The 19,507-nt window shown below is 40.6% G+C and overlaps 1 protein-coding gene across 1 annotated transcript in view; it reads left to right on the top strand.

Moving 5' to 3' along the window:
• Nucleotides 1-19,507, top strand: part of snx29 (sorting nexin 29) — a 111,855-nt gene that overhangs the window by 19,709 nt on the left and 72,639 nt on the right. Inside the window, exon 14 of the mRNA XM_068306011.1 lies at nt 2,362-2,447. Coding sequence (XP_068162112.1) covers nt 2,362-2,447 — 86 coding nt within the window. The remainder of the gene's footprint in view (nt 1-2,361; nt 2,448-19,507) is intronic.

The raw sequence follows: 19,507 nt of genomic DNA, 5'->3' as shown, positions 1-19,507 counted from the left end.
TTTAGGAGTGTTCTAATGGCTGACATCTTTAAATGATTTTCAGTTAGAAGAGTTTAAATGACTTGGATCTTTCATGTAAAGTTGAAGAGATGATCCAGTTATGATGACAATTATGTTCCAGTTTTCATCAGTTCTCAACAACTTGTTGATTTACTATGAAATAAATAAAATAGTTTCATTTCAGTATCGCAACTCTCATTCTCAGTAAAAGAGATGCTTCTCAGTGTCTGCAGGAATCCCTACACTTATAACAAGCAGTGTTTATCAGCTATAATTTAATCTGGAGCGGTGTCTGAGGGGTGGGTGGTTCCGATAACAACCACGACACTGACGGCTCCTCTGAGGCTCGTCATGTGGAGCAGACAGGTCTCCCGGCGGGTGCCTGTTTTGTTGCCGGGGGATTGAGGCTGATAAGCGGTGCACCAACAATCACCCGTAGAGAATGAGGGCTGGGGAACGAAAGTGGAAAAGACAAAGGCTGTTCAATTTAACCGCCAAGGGCATGACGCCTCACTCTAAGTCTGATTGATTTCCTCCCCAAAGTCGATGATGTTCAGCCGTTAATGGCTTGTAAAGAGGCTGCGTCTGTCTCTCACTTCTTTATCGCTGTGCCTTTGTGTTTGCATCCTCATCCACATTCAAACACACACCTACAGACAAACCGCCACTGCTCTGAGTCCCGGTGTAGCATTTGGCTACATCTGGTCATCTTCATCTTGTCTTTATTTGATCTGACTGGACAACATTTCTAAGCGCTCTTAATGTCAAACATTGCGCTTCAGTGATGTTCTTGATTAAACTACATGGAAGAAGAATTAGAAGAGGTCTCTATCTTGTTGCTTTTTGATATGAGCCTTAGTTTTAAGTGCTTGAGGTTTGGCAGTATCGCACTTTATTACCATTCTCTCGATATTTGAACGATGCTTCTTATTTCTTCTTCCAATATGATGTGTTATTTGTTTGATTTACCGGCTGCTTTTGGTCTTGATTTTCCTTGGTTTTTGTGGAGTTCTATCAAGCAAATGTGTTTTTACTTCAATGTCAAAGCATTTCTTTGTTCATTTTGTATTTTATTTCTTCTTTTTGCTAATTTTCACAGAATTTGAGGTTTCTTTTTTCTTCATTCTTCCATTTCAGTCTCTCAGTCATACCAGTGTAGGGCAGGTTTTATCAGGCTATGGGACACGGGATGGGATTTTCCAAAATAAGAAAATAATCTGTTTTTATGGTAGTGATAGTAGAAGTTGCGGACATTGCGGTCTCTGTATTGTTGGCATTTTTGGTTAACCAATAAGCTTGCAGAAAGCCATGGAACAAATTTGTCTATTCAATTTTGTAGATAAATAGGAATTATCCCAAACTGATCTAACAAGGTTGGACAATTCCTTTCCAAAGTTTTGCTGTGAGATCTTATTTAAGACTCGGCCTTTTACTCATTTAAAGTTTTAGAACAGGTTGGGATCGTTTGTTTGGGTTTTTTTTTTGGCCTTGAGACCTGTAATCATTGTATACCAGATAAAGATAGACTGTGGGAGTCAGCCATCCTGAAGGAAACTCCAGAGGGAACCGGTTACCAGATGGTTCCATTAGTCTTTTGCCCCGATATCAAGGCTGGACGCTTCCCTGATGGAGTGGGCGAGACGGGCCGGTGGTGCTCCTGCCTCCAAAGGGCTGGGATCTGACCACAGACGCCCCAGAACGGGAACCGAAGCGTCATCACACAGCATCTGTTTAATATGATATATGGCTTTTATTGCTAAGGATTTGTGACATTTCAACTCGGCACGCAAGTCCACTCAGTATGTTGTTGAGAATTCCTGTTGAACGTGCCACGACTCGAGATGCTTGTTTATTAATTGTCTGGATTAATTACACACACTGCCGGTGATTTTTTTTGTGTTGTGCCGGACGCTCCGCCACTTTTTACTAGACTGGCTTTTCTACCGGATGATTGTAAAACAAGTCAAATCACATATCAGTCACTCTTCTCTCAGTCTGACCACCTGACTAAGATTCAAATGTTTTTATGTTATATTTATCTTTGTATTATCTCTTCTCCACTATCATAACATGGATCACACGTTAATGCTTTGCTGCACGCTGTTGTGAAACACAGCAGAGAACTTCCTCTTACTGACTTGTTGTCACTGTTGTTCAGAAAGTGTGTCTGTTGTCTCATTGCACATGGGAGCAAAAGCAGCAGCTGATCGGGTCGTCTCATGTAGACTGTCATGAATTACTCTGGGAATGTTTGACATTCAGAAGATGGAAATATTTGCATGCAATGTATTGCAGTTTCAGCCTGCTTACTTTGTGTGTGTGTGTGTGTGTGTGTCTGTCTGTCTGTCTGTCTGTCTGCAGGGAGAATGAGGTCCTGAAGGTCCAGTTAAAGAAGTATGTGGGGGCAGTACAGATGCTGAAGAGAGAGGGGAGTCAGGGCAATGAAGGTATGGTCGCGCGCGCACACACACACACACACACACACACTCACGGCATCATTATAACTCAAAATTCTATTTCATACCAGGGTCTCAATCCATTTCTTTTGCTGTCAAACAGAAATACTCAGGTGCGCGCGGTACAATGAGGTCATCAGTTCCTGCCGCATCCCTGATTAGTTGTGATGCATTTCTCAGGACCTTTATTTCCACAGTGTGGGGTCCTGACTGAGTGACGGAGCCTTTCGCTCCTTTGTTGTTCTCTTAACTGCCTGTTTTTTGGCATTGGGTGGGGTTGATAACTTTGACTGTGTCTCTCCTCTGCTGGGGGACGTAAACAGCTCTGCATGTAAAGATAAACTCCCTCTTTATTTTTTGGGGGATAAAAGGGTGGTTATCTGTGACGCCCCGAAGGTTTATGTGTTTGTGAGTTTCACTTTACCCTTTGTGACACAGCGGTAAAGATGTTCATAAAATCAAGTTAATGATGTTTTGAGAGGCCGTGTGAACAAACCACTATTTGGAGCTGCAAGTCTTTTAATTTTAATAATGTAACATAAATCAATCGTTTCAGTTCATTCTTGCTAATATATTACACAACAGTGTTTGTTCAGGAAACTTATCGAATGCGAACACATCTATCGAACATATCCAACAGCCATGTGCTTTGGATTTTGTCACATTTTTCTTTTTCTTTATATTTCTGTGGAATGCAAGCCATGTTGTGAAATGAATCTCTTCAGTTTTCATTTGCATAATTAATCTGATGAAGCCCGTCTTCATGCGAGCGCACTCTGATTTTGTAGTAGCTGAGGAGATAAGCCATCTCCTGATGGTTCCTGCTTTTACGTAGGTGGAGGGAAAAATAGAAAGGACATTTCTAGGTTATGATCTCAATTTTTTTTCTCCCAGCATTTCTGTTTATTATAAAAACGTGTAACAATAAAGATAAAACATTTCTGCAGTTTTAACGTGCCGTTCAAGGTGTGACTGTTGTCACCCGGTCCAACTCAGTCAAAGAGTCACAAATAAAAAATTAGAAGGTGTAATTTAAAAAACTGCCTCAAGATATTAACTGACCACCAGCTGATAATGTTTTCCACAGCTAATCTGAGATTCTAACTGTGTTTGGGTCTTTGAATAGGAGGTGAATCAATCAATTAATCAAACAGCTTGGTACAAGTCTATATAATGGCTTGTTGAGATAAATAATTACTTACCCACCATCATCAGACAGCAAAAGCTCTGCATTGTCGCCAGCGCTCCAGAAGGCCTCACAGTGATGCTGGTGTTCACACACCTGTATGATTCCTGACTGACAGCTACAAGATGGAATGTTTGATGCATACAGAAAGAAAAAGTATAAAGTTGAAATACTACAAAACTATACGTGTGTCATTGACAACCATATCTAAATACATACATAAATACAGTATAGATTGTGAATCTATAAATAATACACAGAATAGACTACCCTGGCAGGGATGAGTCTGTGCCTGAATGTACTGTAATCCTCATCCTCACTTCAGCACTATTCTCCTCATCTTCCTCTCAGCAATCACCTTCAGATTTTCAAATTCAGCAGATCAGTGTGTAAATACCATATGCGTCCAGATAAGGAAAAATGCCATTTTAAAGTAAGGCGCAAATGCATTGCAACCTCTTTCTAACAGCTGAAATAACTGTATTTTTTAAGGGAGACTGGTGCGGATATACCATCACCTCACAGATTAGATCTCTATTAGGGAAAGAATTGCATAAGAAACAGCTCACATAAGTGCAAAGGCAAGAACTGATTCTATCTGGAAACCATTCATCTACCAATCCATTTTAATACCTGATGTCTAGGTGACAGATAAATGACACAATATTTGGACTAGACAACATTTATCTCAACCTTTCAACCCTCCTCGGTCTTTACTTGGATTAAATATTATATTATTATTGACATTTAGATTTCAATCATATACTTATTTTACCTGTAAAAGGCATTCATAATTTGTGATTGACAAAAATTTACTAGTCAAAGTGAGACAATTTTGAATGTTTTATCACACAAATCTGCCACCGATCAACCTCTGAAAATTCTGTTACCCCAACCCACCCTTCAGTCAAAAGCTGGCTCACTCCCTGATTAAAAACCTTTTATGACATCTTATGTGAAAAACACAAAGTTGCTTCAGACATTGAGATCCCATCAGGTGACCTGACACCATCTGTTGTTAAACACAGACTGAACACCTTCAGTTTACAGCAGAGTCATATTTAAAACATGACACCAGTTTTACATTTCATCCCCGTGATTCCTGTCAGGAGCAGGTTAGTTTAGGTTATTGTGAAGCAGGTTAGGAACTCAGTCAATGGCAGATGATTAGAGGTATGGTGAGTCCCTCAGGTACAGGAAGAGGCTCTATAGATGACAATCACCAGCTCAACTGAATCGTCTCAACAAGCCTGCTCTGGTTTATCCTCAAGCTTCAATTTAGCTTTTTTTTTTTTTTTTTAACCTTTTGTCTGTCTTGCTCATGCTGACTTTTTTGTTCTCCCACCATTTGTACTCTTCCTTTGTCCCTTTCCACGTCTTCACCATCGCTCTTGTATTTCCATCTCCTTTCGTTCCCTTGCCGCTCGCCCTGACAGGCGTAGTAATTCCCTCTCCACAGCGTCGTCTAAATGATTTCATCCCCCCCTCGCCTCTGTCTTCTCCTGCTAATGATGTGCCTCATTCTATCATACTTTGATGTCGACTACCTGTGTGTGTGTGTGTGTGTGTGTGTGTGTGTGTGTGTGTGTGTGTGTGTGTGTGTGTGTGTGTGTGTGTGTGTGTGGAGGAGGGATGATGTTTGAGCAGTTTAGGGGAAGCACAAATTGGAGGAAAAAAGACAAATGAGTTGATGCATGAGTGCTCCTTCTTCATGTGCTGTCAGCACGCTTCCTGGTGATCAGTGCGCTATCTTTTTGAAACCCCCCCTGTCTAATGACTGTGTTGCAGACGTGATCTCTCGAACGCCGCTCACACGCCGTCAGCCCCACTGACATCTTATAAAAGACGTTGCTGCTTTCTACTATTTCAGAAGAGTGATAATTATTTTTTTCTTGTGCAAATCCCTCCATCTCTGCTTGGGGATTTCCCAATTTGCATCGGAGAGAATGTGAAATTTGAGTTACTGTGTCTTCTTATAAACGTGAATCACAGTATTTTATGGGACATTCATATCCTGACGTGTCACACCGACATGGCTTCAAATTATTTAAATGTTCTTTATAGGTATGTTTGCATTGATGTGTTTTTGTGCGTTCGATGCGAGTGTGCCATTAAGAAAACCATCAGCTGAACCCAGAGGGTGTGCAGAATAGCAGTGACAGTCAAGTTTCCTCCAAGGCAGAGTTGAATGGAGAAGAATCTTCAGGGAGTGATGCTGAACCGTTCTACTGTTCTTCAAGTTCTGGAAGAATCATTTGAAATTCATGCAAATACAATATTTTAATATTTTGTTTGCTTTGAAAGAGTGGAAGATGATTTTTAAATGAATGTAATGTCTTTGAAGGCTTACAGTAGAGTATTTTCTGCACTATAAGGAGCACTGGATTATAAGGTGCACCTTTAATGAAATATTTATTCCATAATTTATTTCATATATAAGGTGCACCAGATTATAAGACGCACTGTAGGTTTGTGAGAAAATTATAGGCTTTTAGGTGTGCCTTATAGTGCGGAAAATACTGTATTTGCTATAATTGTGAGTTCATTTTGCAGTTTAAAATCTCTTGTCACATGGCAACACCCCAAAATACATCCAGATACTTTCACCCGTGAGAAAGTAGATCTGGAAACCAAGAGGACCCGAGGACGAATAGACCTGGTATAAAGCGCAGTCAGTCAGGTCAAAATCCAAAGATAAAACGTATGGTGAGATAGAGCAGAGACTCGGTTTGGATGTGAGTGTCGTGGGTCCCTGGGAAAAGAAAAAGCTCCAGTGACGGCAGATGAAGGACTTGGGTGAAATGAGTGTGTGAGAAAGCATTAGAGGATAGCATGACTTGAGATAGATTGCTTTTGTCTGAAGACCATGATCGAGGGTTAAGATTGTGAACGAGGCGATCGACTGGATAAGAAAACATTTGTATTGTTGGGGGTGTGTGTGTCTTGACTCGGCTCAAGCGCTCTGTCTCCCAGGAGATAATGTTAGAATACGTTTCATTCTCCGAGGAGAAGGTTTAACGGTTGGCTGGTTTGACTGACTGCTGCACCCAGGGGACTGACTCCCTAAGAGAGTCACAGAAGCCAGGAAAACCTGGAGAAACAGGTTCTTTCTCCTCATCCTAGGATTCCTGATTGCTGCATGCATTTAGCTGAAAGTGGCCAGCTCAGCTGGATATGAAAAAAGGACTTGGATAGAAATCAGGAGTTACTAACCTGTCAAGTGCTGGCTGGGTACGACAATGACACTCCGGGAGATCGATAAAGGGTCAGGGGGCAGTTAGTCTGGCGAGATGGAATTGCTTCTCTTCCATTTTCTTGTCAAGAGCCGTGTGATAGTTCTATTTCCTCTCATTTCTATCTATGCGGTCCATTGTTCCATTATATTAATAGTCTTTCTTATCCCCCGATATAAAAATGACTTGAGGATATAGCTGTCATCAATCCATCCATCCATCATCACATCTGAAGCATAGCTCACAAATATTTGAAGTTCTAAAACGATGCCTTTGTTGTTCAGTTGTACGCCCTGCAGTATATTTGTACTTTTATTTCTCTAGTTTTTTTTTGTCCATTTTCAATTTTTCTCGTCTGTGTGTAAATTGTCCATCTTTCACGTTTCTTTCCTAACCATATAACACATTCGCACCAGCTAAACCTGCACTTTGATTCATTTTGCTTTGTGCTGGTCCTGCATATATGTTTAATTCAGCCATAAATTTACATGTGGACAACAGCTTATTCATCTCCAATAAGGAAATGGAACGCGCCACCGTTTAAACCTCAATGAGCTTCCTTTGCTTTTCCGCGGCGTCTCCTGCTTCCTCCGGCAGCCGGTGGCCTAATAAGTGAAAGCGAGACATTCGTCACCCCCGCCTCCTGTAATAGGAGAGTGTAACTTATTCATTACACACATAGATCTGCGCTTATGATCCCGGTGTGTCCACCACTTTGCCCTTGTAGGGCCTGGGGGAGGTCAAACATCCTGCAGGTGTCAGCTGTGTGTGTGTGTCTTTTATGCGCACAAACCTGCCTAGTGCATGCATTAAAGCGTCATGTTGTGTTAGCATATTAATAAAAAACTTTGTGGGTAGCTGTGATGTTTACTGGTGCTGACCTGTTTTTTTGTTAAACTGGTTTTTGTTTGAGTGTGTGTAGATGTGTTGTTATGGAGGTGGATTTTAATGACTTGTTCATTAATGAGTAGCTGAATGTGTTTTGGGGGTTAATGTGAGAAAACCGGGTCACACGCAAGAAGGGGAGGGGTGGTGTGTGTGTGTGTGTGTGTGGTGGTGGTGGGGGGGGTCATTATTAAGCAAATGTGTGAAGGTGTTTTGTCAGGGTAAATGTGCACACACACATGCACGTCCATCTGCTATATCGCTGTTAATTGTCTTATTGTGGTGAAGCACAAAATCCCCTTGAGTGGGTACAGGTGAGACGTGTGTGTGTGTCACCTAAATTAAAATGTGTGTTTGAAACTGTAGGTGTGTAAGTGGTTTATGTTGGAAAGTTATTTACATCCCAGTAGGCCGACTGTAAAAGAACAAATGAGTCATTCTCTTTATGACTCCAGATCAATTGTGCCCACACTTTAGCCACGGCCTCAGAGTGGAGCCGAACATGTTTACCAGCTCAGAGGTGAGAGGGGCTTCATTCCTTCAGCAGAGGGTGGCCCCTTGTGTGTGTATGTGACAGTTCAACACACAAGTTATGTGGCTGGCAGGAGGGAGCGAGTGGGATGTCACATATTGTTTGTCACAGGTGGGGCCAGGTTGTATATGGACCTGCATCCTCATATCTCACAAGCTTTGCCATGTGGGCGCAGCAGGGGTGTGTGACAGATTTCATCACCTGGATGGATCAGTGTTAATGAACGTTTTAATCATCTTGCTGAGTGCCAGTGCATGCTGGGTGTCGTCGCATCCTCCTTTCCCAGAGATAAATATGGCAAAGCTTGGCTGAGGAGGGAGATCACTCCAGGAGGGCCATAGATTTCCTTCTGATGACTCTCTTGGCTTTCTGGAAATGTTTTCTTTTTGGGTTTTTTGGACTTGCTTCCATTTTCCCAACTTATTTGATAATGTAAACATCGCAAGGTTAAGTTCACACATTTAAGATATAAATATGTTTTCTATGTATCTGCGAGGGTCGTGTCAAATCAAAAGTTTCAGTTTGCTGCAAAATCGCTTAATGATTGTTCTGTGACTGGACCCCGAAACACTCACAAGCCGTAGTCAGTCATGAGCTGCTTTATAACTGCATATTTAAGAAGACTAAACTAAACTGCTGCTGTGCACTGGCAACTTACCTGGGATGTACCCTGCCCCCCGCCCCCAGTTGGCTGGGATAGTCTCTAGCACCCCGTGACCTGCGACAGCGGAAGAAGTGGGTGTTGCCAATGAATGAATGAATGAATAAACTTAACTGAAAGAGAAGCACGTCCAGTTTCGGAAATGCTGCACTGATAATTTCAGTGAATGCCGCATGCATTGACTGAAATTTTTCACAAGAGTACCAATATAACCTGCTGGTGGCACAAAATCTGATCAAAATCCGATCACAGCATTAAAATCTTGTATTTACAAAGACAGAAAAACAATAAAAGCTGAAAAAGATCAGTTGGCTTTTTAAAAAGTGTGACTGTGAGATAATATTCAATACATACTGTGTGTGTGTGTGTGCGTGTCTGTGTGTAAATGCATGCACACACACTGGTGTATAAAAGTGTTTCCCCCTTCCTGATGTCTTATTTTTTTTGCTTGTTTCTCACACTTAAATACGACAAACATGCCAAAAATATAAGAAATCAGGACAGCACACACACATGAATATGAAGGAGAAAGAGAAGGGTGAGCTCTTATTTGTTTCACTTATCAGATCATCTTCAGCAGGGATCAGAGAAGCTTACAGAGGTGTAAAGGGTTTCTCAGGTGTCTGAGACATTACATTTGAAATATGAGACCAAATTCATTTAAAGAGGACAGTTCAAATAATTGTTGTCATTCGTTCCTCTTGAAGGTCTGTGATGAAGTCAGGCTTCAGTCTCTGAGACTGAATTAGTTGGGGAAATGGCAGACACCGCCCTCAGGTAAGGCATCAGGACATTCGCCTCCTCTCTTGCCTGGGGGTGATTTAAGTACACAGAAACAAGTGTACACAAAGACACACATGCCTCCAGGCCTTTGCTGTCCCCGGTGCTCAACATCTCCCCAACACGCTTCTCACCTGTAACATTTACACGCCTGTGAGACGGGTGTGTTTTGTAAGAACTTCCAAGGTAGTCGGGGTTCCATCTCTCCTTCTGTCTCCTCTCCACTTGCCTCCCACTTCCGTCCTGGGAGTAATTCACTCTGTCCTGTTGGCGTAGGAACCGGCGCTGTATTAGCAGGATGCAGGCTAGCCTAGGATTTGTTCCACAGACGTGGTTTTATGCGTCTCTGTGGACTGTGGGTACAACCACGGTGGGCTTCAGTAAGGACACGGCGCCTGGCGTCTGTTGTACTTCAACATGCTTTCGCCGCAGCTCCACGTGGAGTACTGATTGGGTGTGTGCGTCAATAGGACAGAAGGAGAGTTTGAGGTCGAGCGTCCTCACTTGTTTAAAGGGGGGCGGTTTTTTAATTACTACAGCAGCTGTTTGTCGGATACCTGCGGCACTATCTCACACAGTCGTTGCAATGCACTCTGGGTAGGGGTGGAAGCTTACAAACATACTTTAGTCACGATGATGTCATCAGCTCGGTTGGGCCAAGGGGGGAATTAATCAGAGCTGATTGGTGCTCGGCGGCAGCGAGCCGGTGACCCCCACACAGAGATAATAGTGGAATTGTTGGAGCCCCTCCCTCTGTTGTTCTGTTAGAGGTTTTTTTTCTCATTATAGTAAACATTTAGTGTTTACTGGAAACCTATTTACTGATCCTGACCATATCTACTTTGAACCCATCTGTGTCGAGGTAACAATCTGCCATACCTGGTGACATTTATTGATTCCATTTGTCATAATTGATTCATGCTTCTCGTATTACCAGTTGGTATTTCTGTATCAGAACAAGCAGCAGGATGGAGTTGTTTCCTTCCCTTAAATGAGTGTACACATTTAATTAGAAAAGGCAGCAGGAGCATCAGCAATTTTCGAAAGAAGGATTTGAATAAATTAGTTTGAATGCAGTTGATAATTACCTCCGACAATGAGGTTATGTTTTCACCGGCGTCTGTTTGTTTGTCTCAATGTCAGCAGGATTTCAGAGCGACTGCTTGACAGATTTTCATGAAACCTAGTGTGTGGGTTGTGCATGTGGAAAAGGAGATCCATTAAAGATTAAAGTGAATCCAGATGAAAGATCCGTTGCATATAAATTGACTAATGTATTTTGATTGAACTTTGTAGAACGGGTTGAAGCAAAGTATAACCCAAATAATTCATGTTATTTCAAGATACATCAGTGAACCTAACCTTTAATCAGTTCAAGAGTTCTGGTACTTGTGAAAATGCCAACATGCTGATATTAAATATTGTACATAATGTCTTTTTACTATAACATTTTTTTAGTGTATTAGCATGTTAATACTTCCTAGTTAGCATGAAGTACAGCTGAGGTGGATATTAATACTATTATTTCTGCATGACGCTCATTTAGAATTTAAAGTACCGAACAAAACTCATTTGAGCTGACATTGAAAGTTGGGGAATCACTTAGTTTTGAGAGTCATCTTGCAGCAAACCTTAATATTTGTACTAAAGTTTATGACAAGCTATCAGTCAAACCTTTAGCTGCTACATTTCAGGCTGGATCGAGGTGGTGGACTGACCGACGTTGGTGTCAATCGCACCATGTTCCCAGTGATGTAAGGACCTTAGTGCCTTGGGGCTTGGCTGTTGGACAGCAATACATTTTAAGGGAAGTAATTTCAAAATAATGAAAATCATGATTAGAATTAATTGGCAGTAAAAATACAAGTTGTAAATTGATAATTCTCCAGTGCTTGTCTTGAATAGATTTCACTGAAGGTAACATGCACTTATATGCCCTCACTATTCCATGACACATAAATATACAACCACACACAGGTTCACACAGGGGCATCAGGGAGACGAATGACTGCTGAGAAAATCTCGAAAGAGTCACATCGAAATTCCAGACTATTCTGCTCATTAGTATTCTTGTAATAATGATAATAAATGTTGTCTGAAGTACCTTTCAAAGAACTCAAGGATGCTCCGCTGCTCTAAAGAGTCGTTCTTCCGCTCTAGTTTCAGATTGCATCCCCAAAAAGGCGTGAGTAATCTGTTTTGAGTGATATGTCTCAGCTTGATTATGAGTTTTATTTTTCTTTTTGGAGCACTGCTGGGATTTGGATATGAATATTTAGAGTCTTCCACAGATATGTACCCATGCTCGTTTGGAGGCTTTTCATTCTGAACCCCATGGAGCCTTTGAGAAACCGCTTCAACCCACTCCTGAATGTGTGCCACCAGCAAAGCAGCAAATCTCTATCTCTTTATCTCTGCCTCAGAGAATATCTCACACACACACACACGCACACGCACACGCATGCACACACACACACACACACACACACACACACACACACACACACACACACACACACTTGTATGCGTATCTGTGGCTGTCAAAAATATATTGTGCGTCCTCCTGGTCCTTTCTATTTCTGTGTGTTTAATTTACAAAAATTATTTAACATTAGTCAAAGGCAACCTGGGGGCAGTTTTTAAATTGTGCTCATATTCATTCTACCAATAAAGTTATTTAGTCCTTAAATCACCAGTGAGAAAAGGTTTGGGCCACCTTAGGAACTAAAGGCATCTGGACACAAACCTGATTACAACCATTTATGTTTCACTCAGACATCAGTGATTAATTTTGCCTCCAGTTATATCCTTTGTTTATTTTTGACTTTTTTTGGTAACACCTTGTCAGTCATTCTCCTTTTTTTATCTTCATTCTTATCTGTCTTTCAAGCAGCCATGGAGGAAGTTAAAGCGTGAAGCTGCCGATGGCTGGAGGGCACACGTAAAACTAAATGAATGAAATCATCTTGTGGGACTCGTTGTTTACTTTTTTAACAGGAGTTCACTTTGTAAGCGGAATATGAACACTCATAACCAATGTTGGTGTGCTTAATTAAGGAAAATGTTTTCTATCAGTGTTTGGAGGCTATAAAGAGACATGACACGCTCCACTTGTTGTCTTACACTAGATGTCTTGCATGTTGTTGAGGGCAATGGCCATTGGTGTGAAACTTAAATGCTAACTCCACAAATTTGGAGTCACCAATAGTTGGAATATTATGATAATTTTATTTCCTTTCAAATCCACCCTTCTATCTAGTTGTGATGTAGAACTTTAAGGAGTTGATTTTGGCTCATGATCCATCCTCCCACCACTCTAATGGAAACTTGTTCATTTTTTTTTTTTTTTTTTTTTTGCATAATCCTGCAGAAACACAAGTGTGGGAAAAAAACAACCTCTTGGATGGAGATAATTAAAAGTGTCAGCAGTTAAATGCTGCCATACACACTTTTATCTTTTTCATGAAGAGAATTAATTTGCGGGCCGGATGGTCTGTTTAATTTTGTCAGTGCTGCTCTGTAGTCAACTATTTCTCACATCTAAACTAATAAGTGTCTCTTCAGTAAGAGCTGAGCTTGCAGGACAAATTTGTTGAAATAATTAGATACTGAATAACTTCTTTTGCAACAACATCAAGGTGGTGCTGACATCACTGTGCTTGTCAGTACTGCGCGGAGACAGGAGGCTACAGAGTGAGGAAGTATGAGTGGAACAGAGCTTCCTGTTCTTGCCACTTCTGGAGAAGCTGTTCTGAGGTAAAGGAAGGTTCTGTCATGCTGCTCCTACTCTCGTATCGTTCCCCCCCTTTAACAGCGCATTTCAGCACAGGCTAAAATAGTTTGCGTGTCATGAGATGAGTCATTTACAAAATATTTATGTTCTCAATCAACAGCAACATGCATGAGGGATGAGTAAATACAGTATTAATTTGTTAGCTGGTAGATGAATTAAATGCAGGTGTAAATGCAGCCAAGATCAGGTTATGAACTCATTTGCAGCAACAATGTCATGATGAAGAGTGAAAACTAAAGGTTCTGATGTTGTTCAGATCGAGACTAAAGTGAAGGTGATTCTTGGGAGTTCTGCTGATGTTTTGGACAGGAATTTGTCGAATGTGATTTATCCGGGGGCTCAGTTCACGTGTCTACGTAGACGAGGCCTGTGAATGTGATTGAGATAAATATAATTTTGTTTTGGCTCAAGTCTGATTATGATATGAGTTTCAATGCACGCACTGAAAGACGGGGGTTTTGAGATTAATTTGGTCTGCAGCTTGTTTTTATTATTACGATCAACTCCACGTGTCCTGGGTACGAATATTAAAACAGATTGTTTTCAATTCAAATCTCATCTTGCTTCATTTGTGTGGACAATTACATGCATATAAATGAAGCAGCAAATATGAATATGAGATTGTCATGATTACAAAATGATATCTCAAAATGAAGGAGTTGGAGGGAATAAGATATTCAACACGTGGCTACCATGCATCTAAAGGAAAAGTTCTTTTTGTGCTTCACATTTCACAGCAGAAACTCTTCACTTCTTCATTACTGATGACGTGATCATGACTCAGATGCTGTCAGCATCAAAGAAAGGAACAGTTTGTTCTGGGGAGTCACGTCATTTACTCTTCATGAGATTATGATTAGAAGGCTGATGCTATTTTTATGCTCATTCATTTAATGTGAAGTTGTAGCCACTGGTCTATTAGCTTACACAAGAATGGGGATGGGGAAAAACTTAGGTCTGTCCACAGCTGAAAAATCCATCGAGCAGTCGCTTTAAAGATCACAAACGTGTTTATACCGTGTCTGTTTAACCTAGAAAAAACAGAATTCAACAGCATAGCCTTCATTATTGAGTTACTTTCCTCAGGACTCCCACTGCTGCCTGATTACTGGAAAACTCTCTGAATTATTGTTTTTCTTGCATTTCATATACAGTCAAAGTCAGGGCATCTTTTATCTTGGAATTACAACAAAAGAAATGTAGAAATAGCTTCCTGTAACATAATGAAGATAATCCACTTAGTGAGAAAAAGTTTTTTTCTCTCCTTCAGAGCATTTGCTGGACCTTTTCCCTTGGTGAATCCCTCTGTGCTGCAGCCAATTCAAGGAAACGCTTGTTTTGTCCTTTGGAGTCTGGATCAAAAGGATTTTCATACCGACTCAATCTGTGATTGAAATATTTAACACCAGCATGCAAGCTTCACACAGTCCTGTTCTCACTCACAATTTCTTTTACCCCCCCCACTCAGATATTCTTTTTCTTTTTTTAAACATGTTACTCCTTTTGCCTGTTTTGTAATAATCAGCTGCTCTTATATTTCGTCTTTACTTTCAGGTTTATTCCCATCCCAGAGTGAATGGGAAGATAAAAATAAGACTGTATGTATATTTGATTACTCTGCAGATCTGTGGCTAGCCATAGAAAGCACCTATAGTTATATTTTATCATCTTGTGTGTTTAGCTACTGCTGTGTGTGAGAAGAAATAAAGGAGGAAGATGACAAGTACAAAGAAACTTAGAAGTACACTTTAAAGTGTTTCTGCTGCTGTCTGCGTCCCTTTTATCCTCCGCATGTGTGAAAAGCTCCTGAAGTGCTCTTCTCTTTCCTGCAGCTTTTTCCTCATATGCAATTATGAATATGGAAAGAGGTGTCTGTGTGTGTGTGTGTGTGGGGGGGGGGGGGGGTGTTCACAATTGAAAAGACTAGACTATGTCCTGGAAGTTGTCAACTTAATGATTGCATGTGTCTGCGTGTGTTTTGCATATGCCAAGAATCCAGGTGATCTGATGGCTTTTTTTTTTTTGTGTTGTTGAAGTGATAAAATTAATGCAGATACTTTGCATGACTGCAGCTGCAGGGGTCATTTCACTGTTTCAACAGATTTACGCTGTGATTGTGTCATAAGCTCTAAACAGAATTACTCTGCTGATTTAACAAAGGGGATATTTGCAGAGAACTTAGCATGATTAAAGGCCATCTAAAGAACTTTGGGACTGGTTTATCTGGATGAATCGGACTCCTGACAGATGCACGAAGCGAAGTTGGGGAGCTTACAGAACTTAAGGCTGATCTCCAGCGTGTAATAGTACCCTATGTAATTGGCTCCTGTATTGATTAATAACATATGCAGTTGTTAGTGTTTGTTTCGGAACTGAGGAAGTTCTTCAACTTGTGTTATTGAGGTTGTAGCTGTACTTACAGCATTTTACTTAAGGCTGGATAACGATGAGAGTTGAAGTGTGTATTGTGATGCTGAAATTGATATTTTCAGTATGCGACACCAGATGGTATGCAGAACCACACATGGAATCATGTTTGAACTAATGAGCCGTGCTTCACGCTTCACTGTTCTTGATGTGAAACGTTCAGTACTTCTAACTTTACACTAAAACGCAAAACCAACAAGATCTTTCAAGAATGTGAAAATAGAACATTTACAATAGAATACACGAGATGTTAAAGTGGATTTATATTTACACATTTACCCCATCAGACATGGCAATCAACATCTTAAGATATGTACAGTAAGTCTCTTTCCCTCCATCGCAGCTGCACAAGAAAACCAAACAAAACCAACTGCATCTGTTATATAAACGATATGAGAGCACATCTTTCAAAATATTTGATCCTGAAATCATTTTAATAGGAAATATGAATTGAATAATATGACAAACTCATGATTACCTTTTGATTCGATTACATTCTCTTGTATTTTCATGGATTTATGCTGACATTATAGATTATAAGTCATAAATTGTCCCACACATGTTCTGGACATTCTCTGCAGTTTGCAGATGGCAAACTGTCCATCATTAATCTGACATTGTTATAGATGTTACAGCTCTTTTAACTTTCAACCCAGGTGCAAAAAATACAACACGTCCAATTTAGGATTTAATTTGTCGAGGACCACACAAGCAAATGGCATCAGAATAGAAGAAAGCACAGTGAAAATTACTGTAACTGAACAAACCAGAAACATAAGGAATTAAAATTAATTCATATCAGTGAAACAGACATGACTAAAGGAAGGCTGACTTTGGGATTTCCACAGATGGAGTAATGAGGAACTGGACTAGGATCAGTGTGAGTCGCTGTTGGGAAACACCCTCCCATTTACTGATGTAATATTTGTACAACCTCCAGTATAATGGGAACTGTAGACAGGAGCTCAGTCACTCATCTTAGTGGAGTTTGTGTTATTTTAGTTGAATAAACTCTTCGTTACCAGCTCCCTCCAGGTCTGTATCTTTTACCCGTAGATGGCAGTGTGTCCATGAGGCTCCAGCGTGGTGTATGTGTCTCTGCTGGTCTGTAATGGTGTGAGGAGAGGCAGACAGTTGCTGACAGACCTCCATAATGTAGATTTACTATAATAGCTTGAGAGGAAATGAGATGTATACTGTTAAATAGTTTGGAAAGACATCTCGCTCCACTCTGCTGAGCCCTGACCTCGCTCTACATGCCGGGAAAACCCCAAACCAGATCAGGGATGTGACTGAGGCTTGGACAGATAACACTAAAGACGTGATCAGAGAATGTGGGACGAAAAGGAAAAGGGATCATACACGCTTTGACCCTCTGCTATGAATTTATCACCTCTTTTGTCCTTTTCTTGGGGCATTCCTTTAATACTTACTATTGTTCTTGAGGCTCAAATGGAGCTAGTGGTCCGTGTCATGCCCGTCATCCATTATGGATCAGCACCAAGAAAAGTAAGAGCAGTGTTCTTGGTCTTAACAGAGAATTGTCTTCATCTTTTGTGCTTTGATGGACTAAAGCAGAACAGGGTGTAATAGAATCATTGTGATGGAAATAATGACACCTGCAATTATATGTTAGTGTCATGAGCTACAATTTCTTATTAAGCATCTGTGTCCATTTGGTCAGCTCTGCTTGTGTACCAGAAGAAAAAAAAAATCACAATCAATACAGGGGACATTTTAACTGGAAAGCTTGACAATAGAAAATAAACTAAATTAATAAAACATGAAACAGCAGGAAATTGTATTAATTCTGCAGCTAACAGGGCATGAAAGACATTCAAAATGGTTCTCGATAATGATTGACAGTGTCCTTAGGGCTATTTATTTCCAGCATGGTAGTGTTGTCTCTGAAAGCTCTGTAGAAAAGCACAAATTGTAAGGGTTTCCTGTTTTTAGTTGTCTGGTCCAACTGATCAGCAGGTGTCTGAGCTTATTATGTTCAAAACTTCATTTTTATTTTTTATTTCAGTGGTAGGTGTATCGTCTCAAATCTTAAAAAGTTGGATCAGACGCGGTTGGAATTTTGAATTTATAGATGTTTCCCCCCTCATCCAAGATGCTTCTTTTTTTTTCTAGAGGGGAGTTTAATTTATTTTTTAATTCAAAGCATTGAGAGTCATGAAGGCCACAAGGTTTTAGAGTTTGTGTTAGAGTTGCACGTGTCAGTTAGAGCTGAAGACACCTTTACGAAGATAGTCAGGTGACCGAATCAAGCTTCTTGCATCAAGAGTGACTCATAGGCAGATGTGACGGGGAGAATCCGGTAAATTTCCAAAACAAAACATCATTCAGCATGAGATAATAAAATGTAAATTTGGAAGTGCTGTATTTTTTCTGTACGGCCTGGCACCAGTTTACTGGCACCAATTTTGAGTAGTAATGGCATTTAAATGACCTTAAATAGCGTTTATACATTGAAATTTAATGAATAATGCCATGTGAACAACTCAACTCACGAGCAACCTCTCGGAACTTCTGGGTTGAAGACTACCTGTATTTATCTTTTGTCTCAAGAGTAGTGCTGCCTCTTGAGTTCCCATCGCACCCATACTTTCCCCTTGCAGATGATGAGCTATTTCATTGTGGAACATTGACTTTCCATTCCAATAGGAAGGCATAAGCCAAGTGTTGCGAAGTCCATTGTCAGTACTTTTGGTGGGCTCAGGTGCAATCATCTGAGATTGAATTTAGGGCTGAGACATATTGGTCTTTCTTTGAGTGCTGCGGACGGTGATAAACCCTTTTGTGGTCTGCTTTGATATTTCTGACTGCTGGAAAATGAACTGTGACGATGGCAAAAGTCTGCTTATAGTAGTTAGAGAGGGCGATAAAGTATACTAACCCCAAGAGAATAAACACCTGCTATGTACTGCTCTTTTTCCTATGTTTAAGAGGTCCATGATGTGTCAAGCAGCCTTTTGATGTGGATCAGATTATGTATGTATGCTTCACATCTGCACGATCCCTACATTTGTAATGTTGCTTTACCACACGCACTTTCCGTCCCATTATATGACATTATACATCAATCAGCCATAACATAACACCTGCTTAAATATTGCGTAGGTCCACATTTGGCTGCCCAAACAGGCCTGACCTATCGATGCATGGACACCAGTAGACCCCTGAAAGTGTGCTGTACTATCTGGTTCCAAGACATCATTAGCAGAACTTTCATGTCCTTTATGTTGCGAGTGAATTGAGGGCCCCCATGAATTGGACTTGTTATTCTTGCACATCCCACACATGCTCATCCCACACATACTCAACTAGATTGAGATCTGGGGAATTTTGAGGCCAAGTAAAAACCTGAAACTTTTGTGTCCCTAAAATCATTCCTGAACTATGGCTATGCCACCTTTTATGCAAAAAAAACAAACCAACTGGGATCCACTGCGTATTCTGACACTTTTCTTCGAGAACCAACGTTCATTTCTTCAGTAATATGAAGAAATGTAGACGCAGATCATCTGTTGGAGATTCTTTGAACCAGC

The sequence above is a fragment of the Antennarius striatus genome, chromosome 21, assembly GCF_040054535.1.
Source record: "Antennarius striatus isolate MH-2024 chromosome 21, ASM4005453v1, whole genome shotgun sequence".
NCBI lineage: Eukaryota > Metazoa > Chordata > Actinopteri > Lophiiformes > Antennariidae > Antennarius > Antennarius striatus.
Note: the sequence above shows the minus strand (reverse complement) of the source record. Positions and strands in the feature narration are given on the sequence as shown.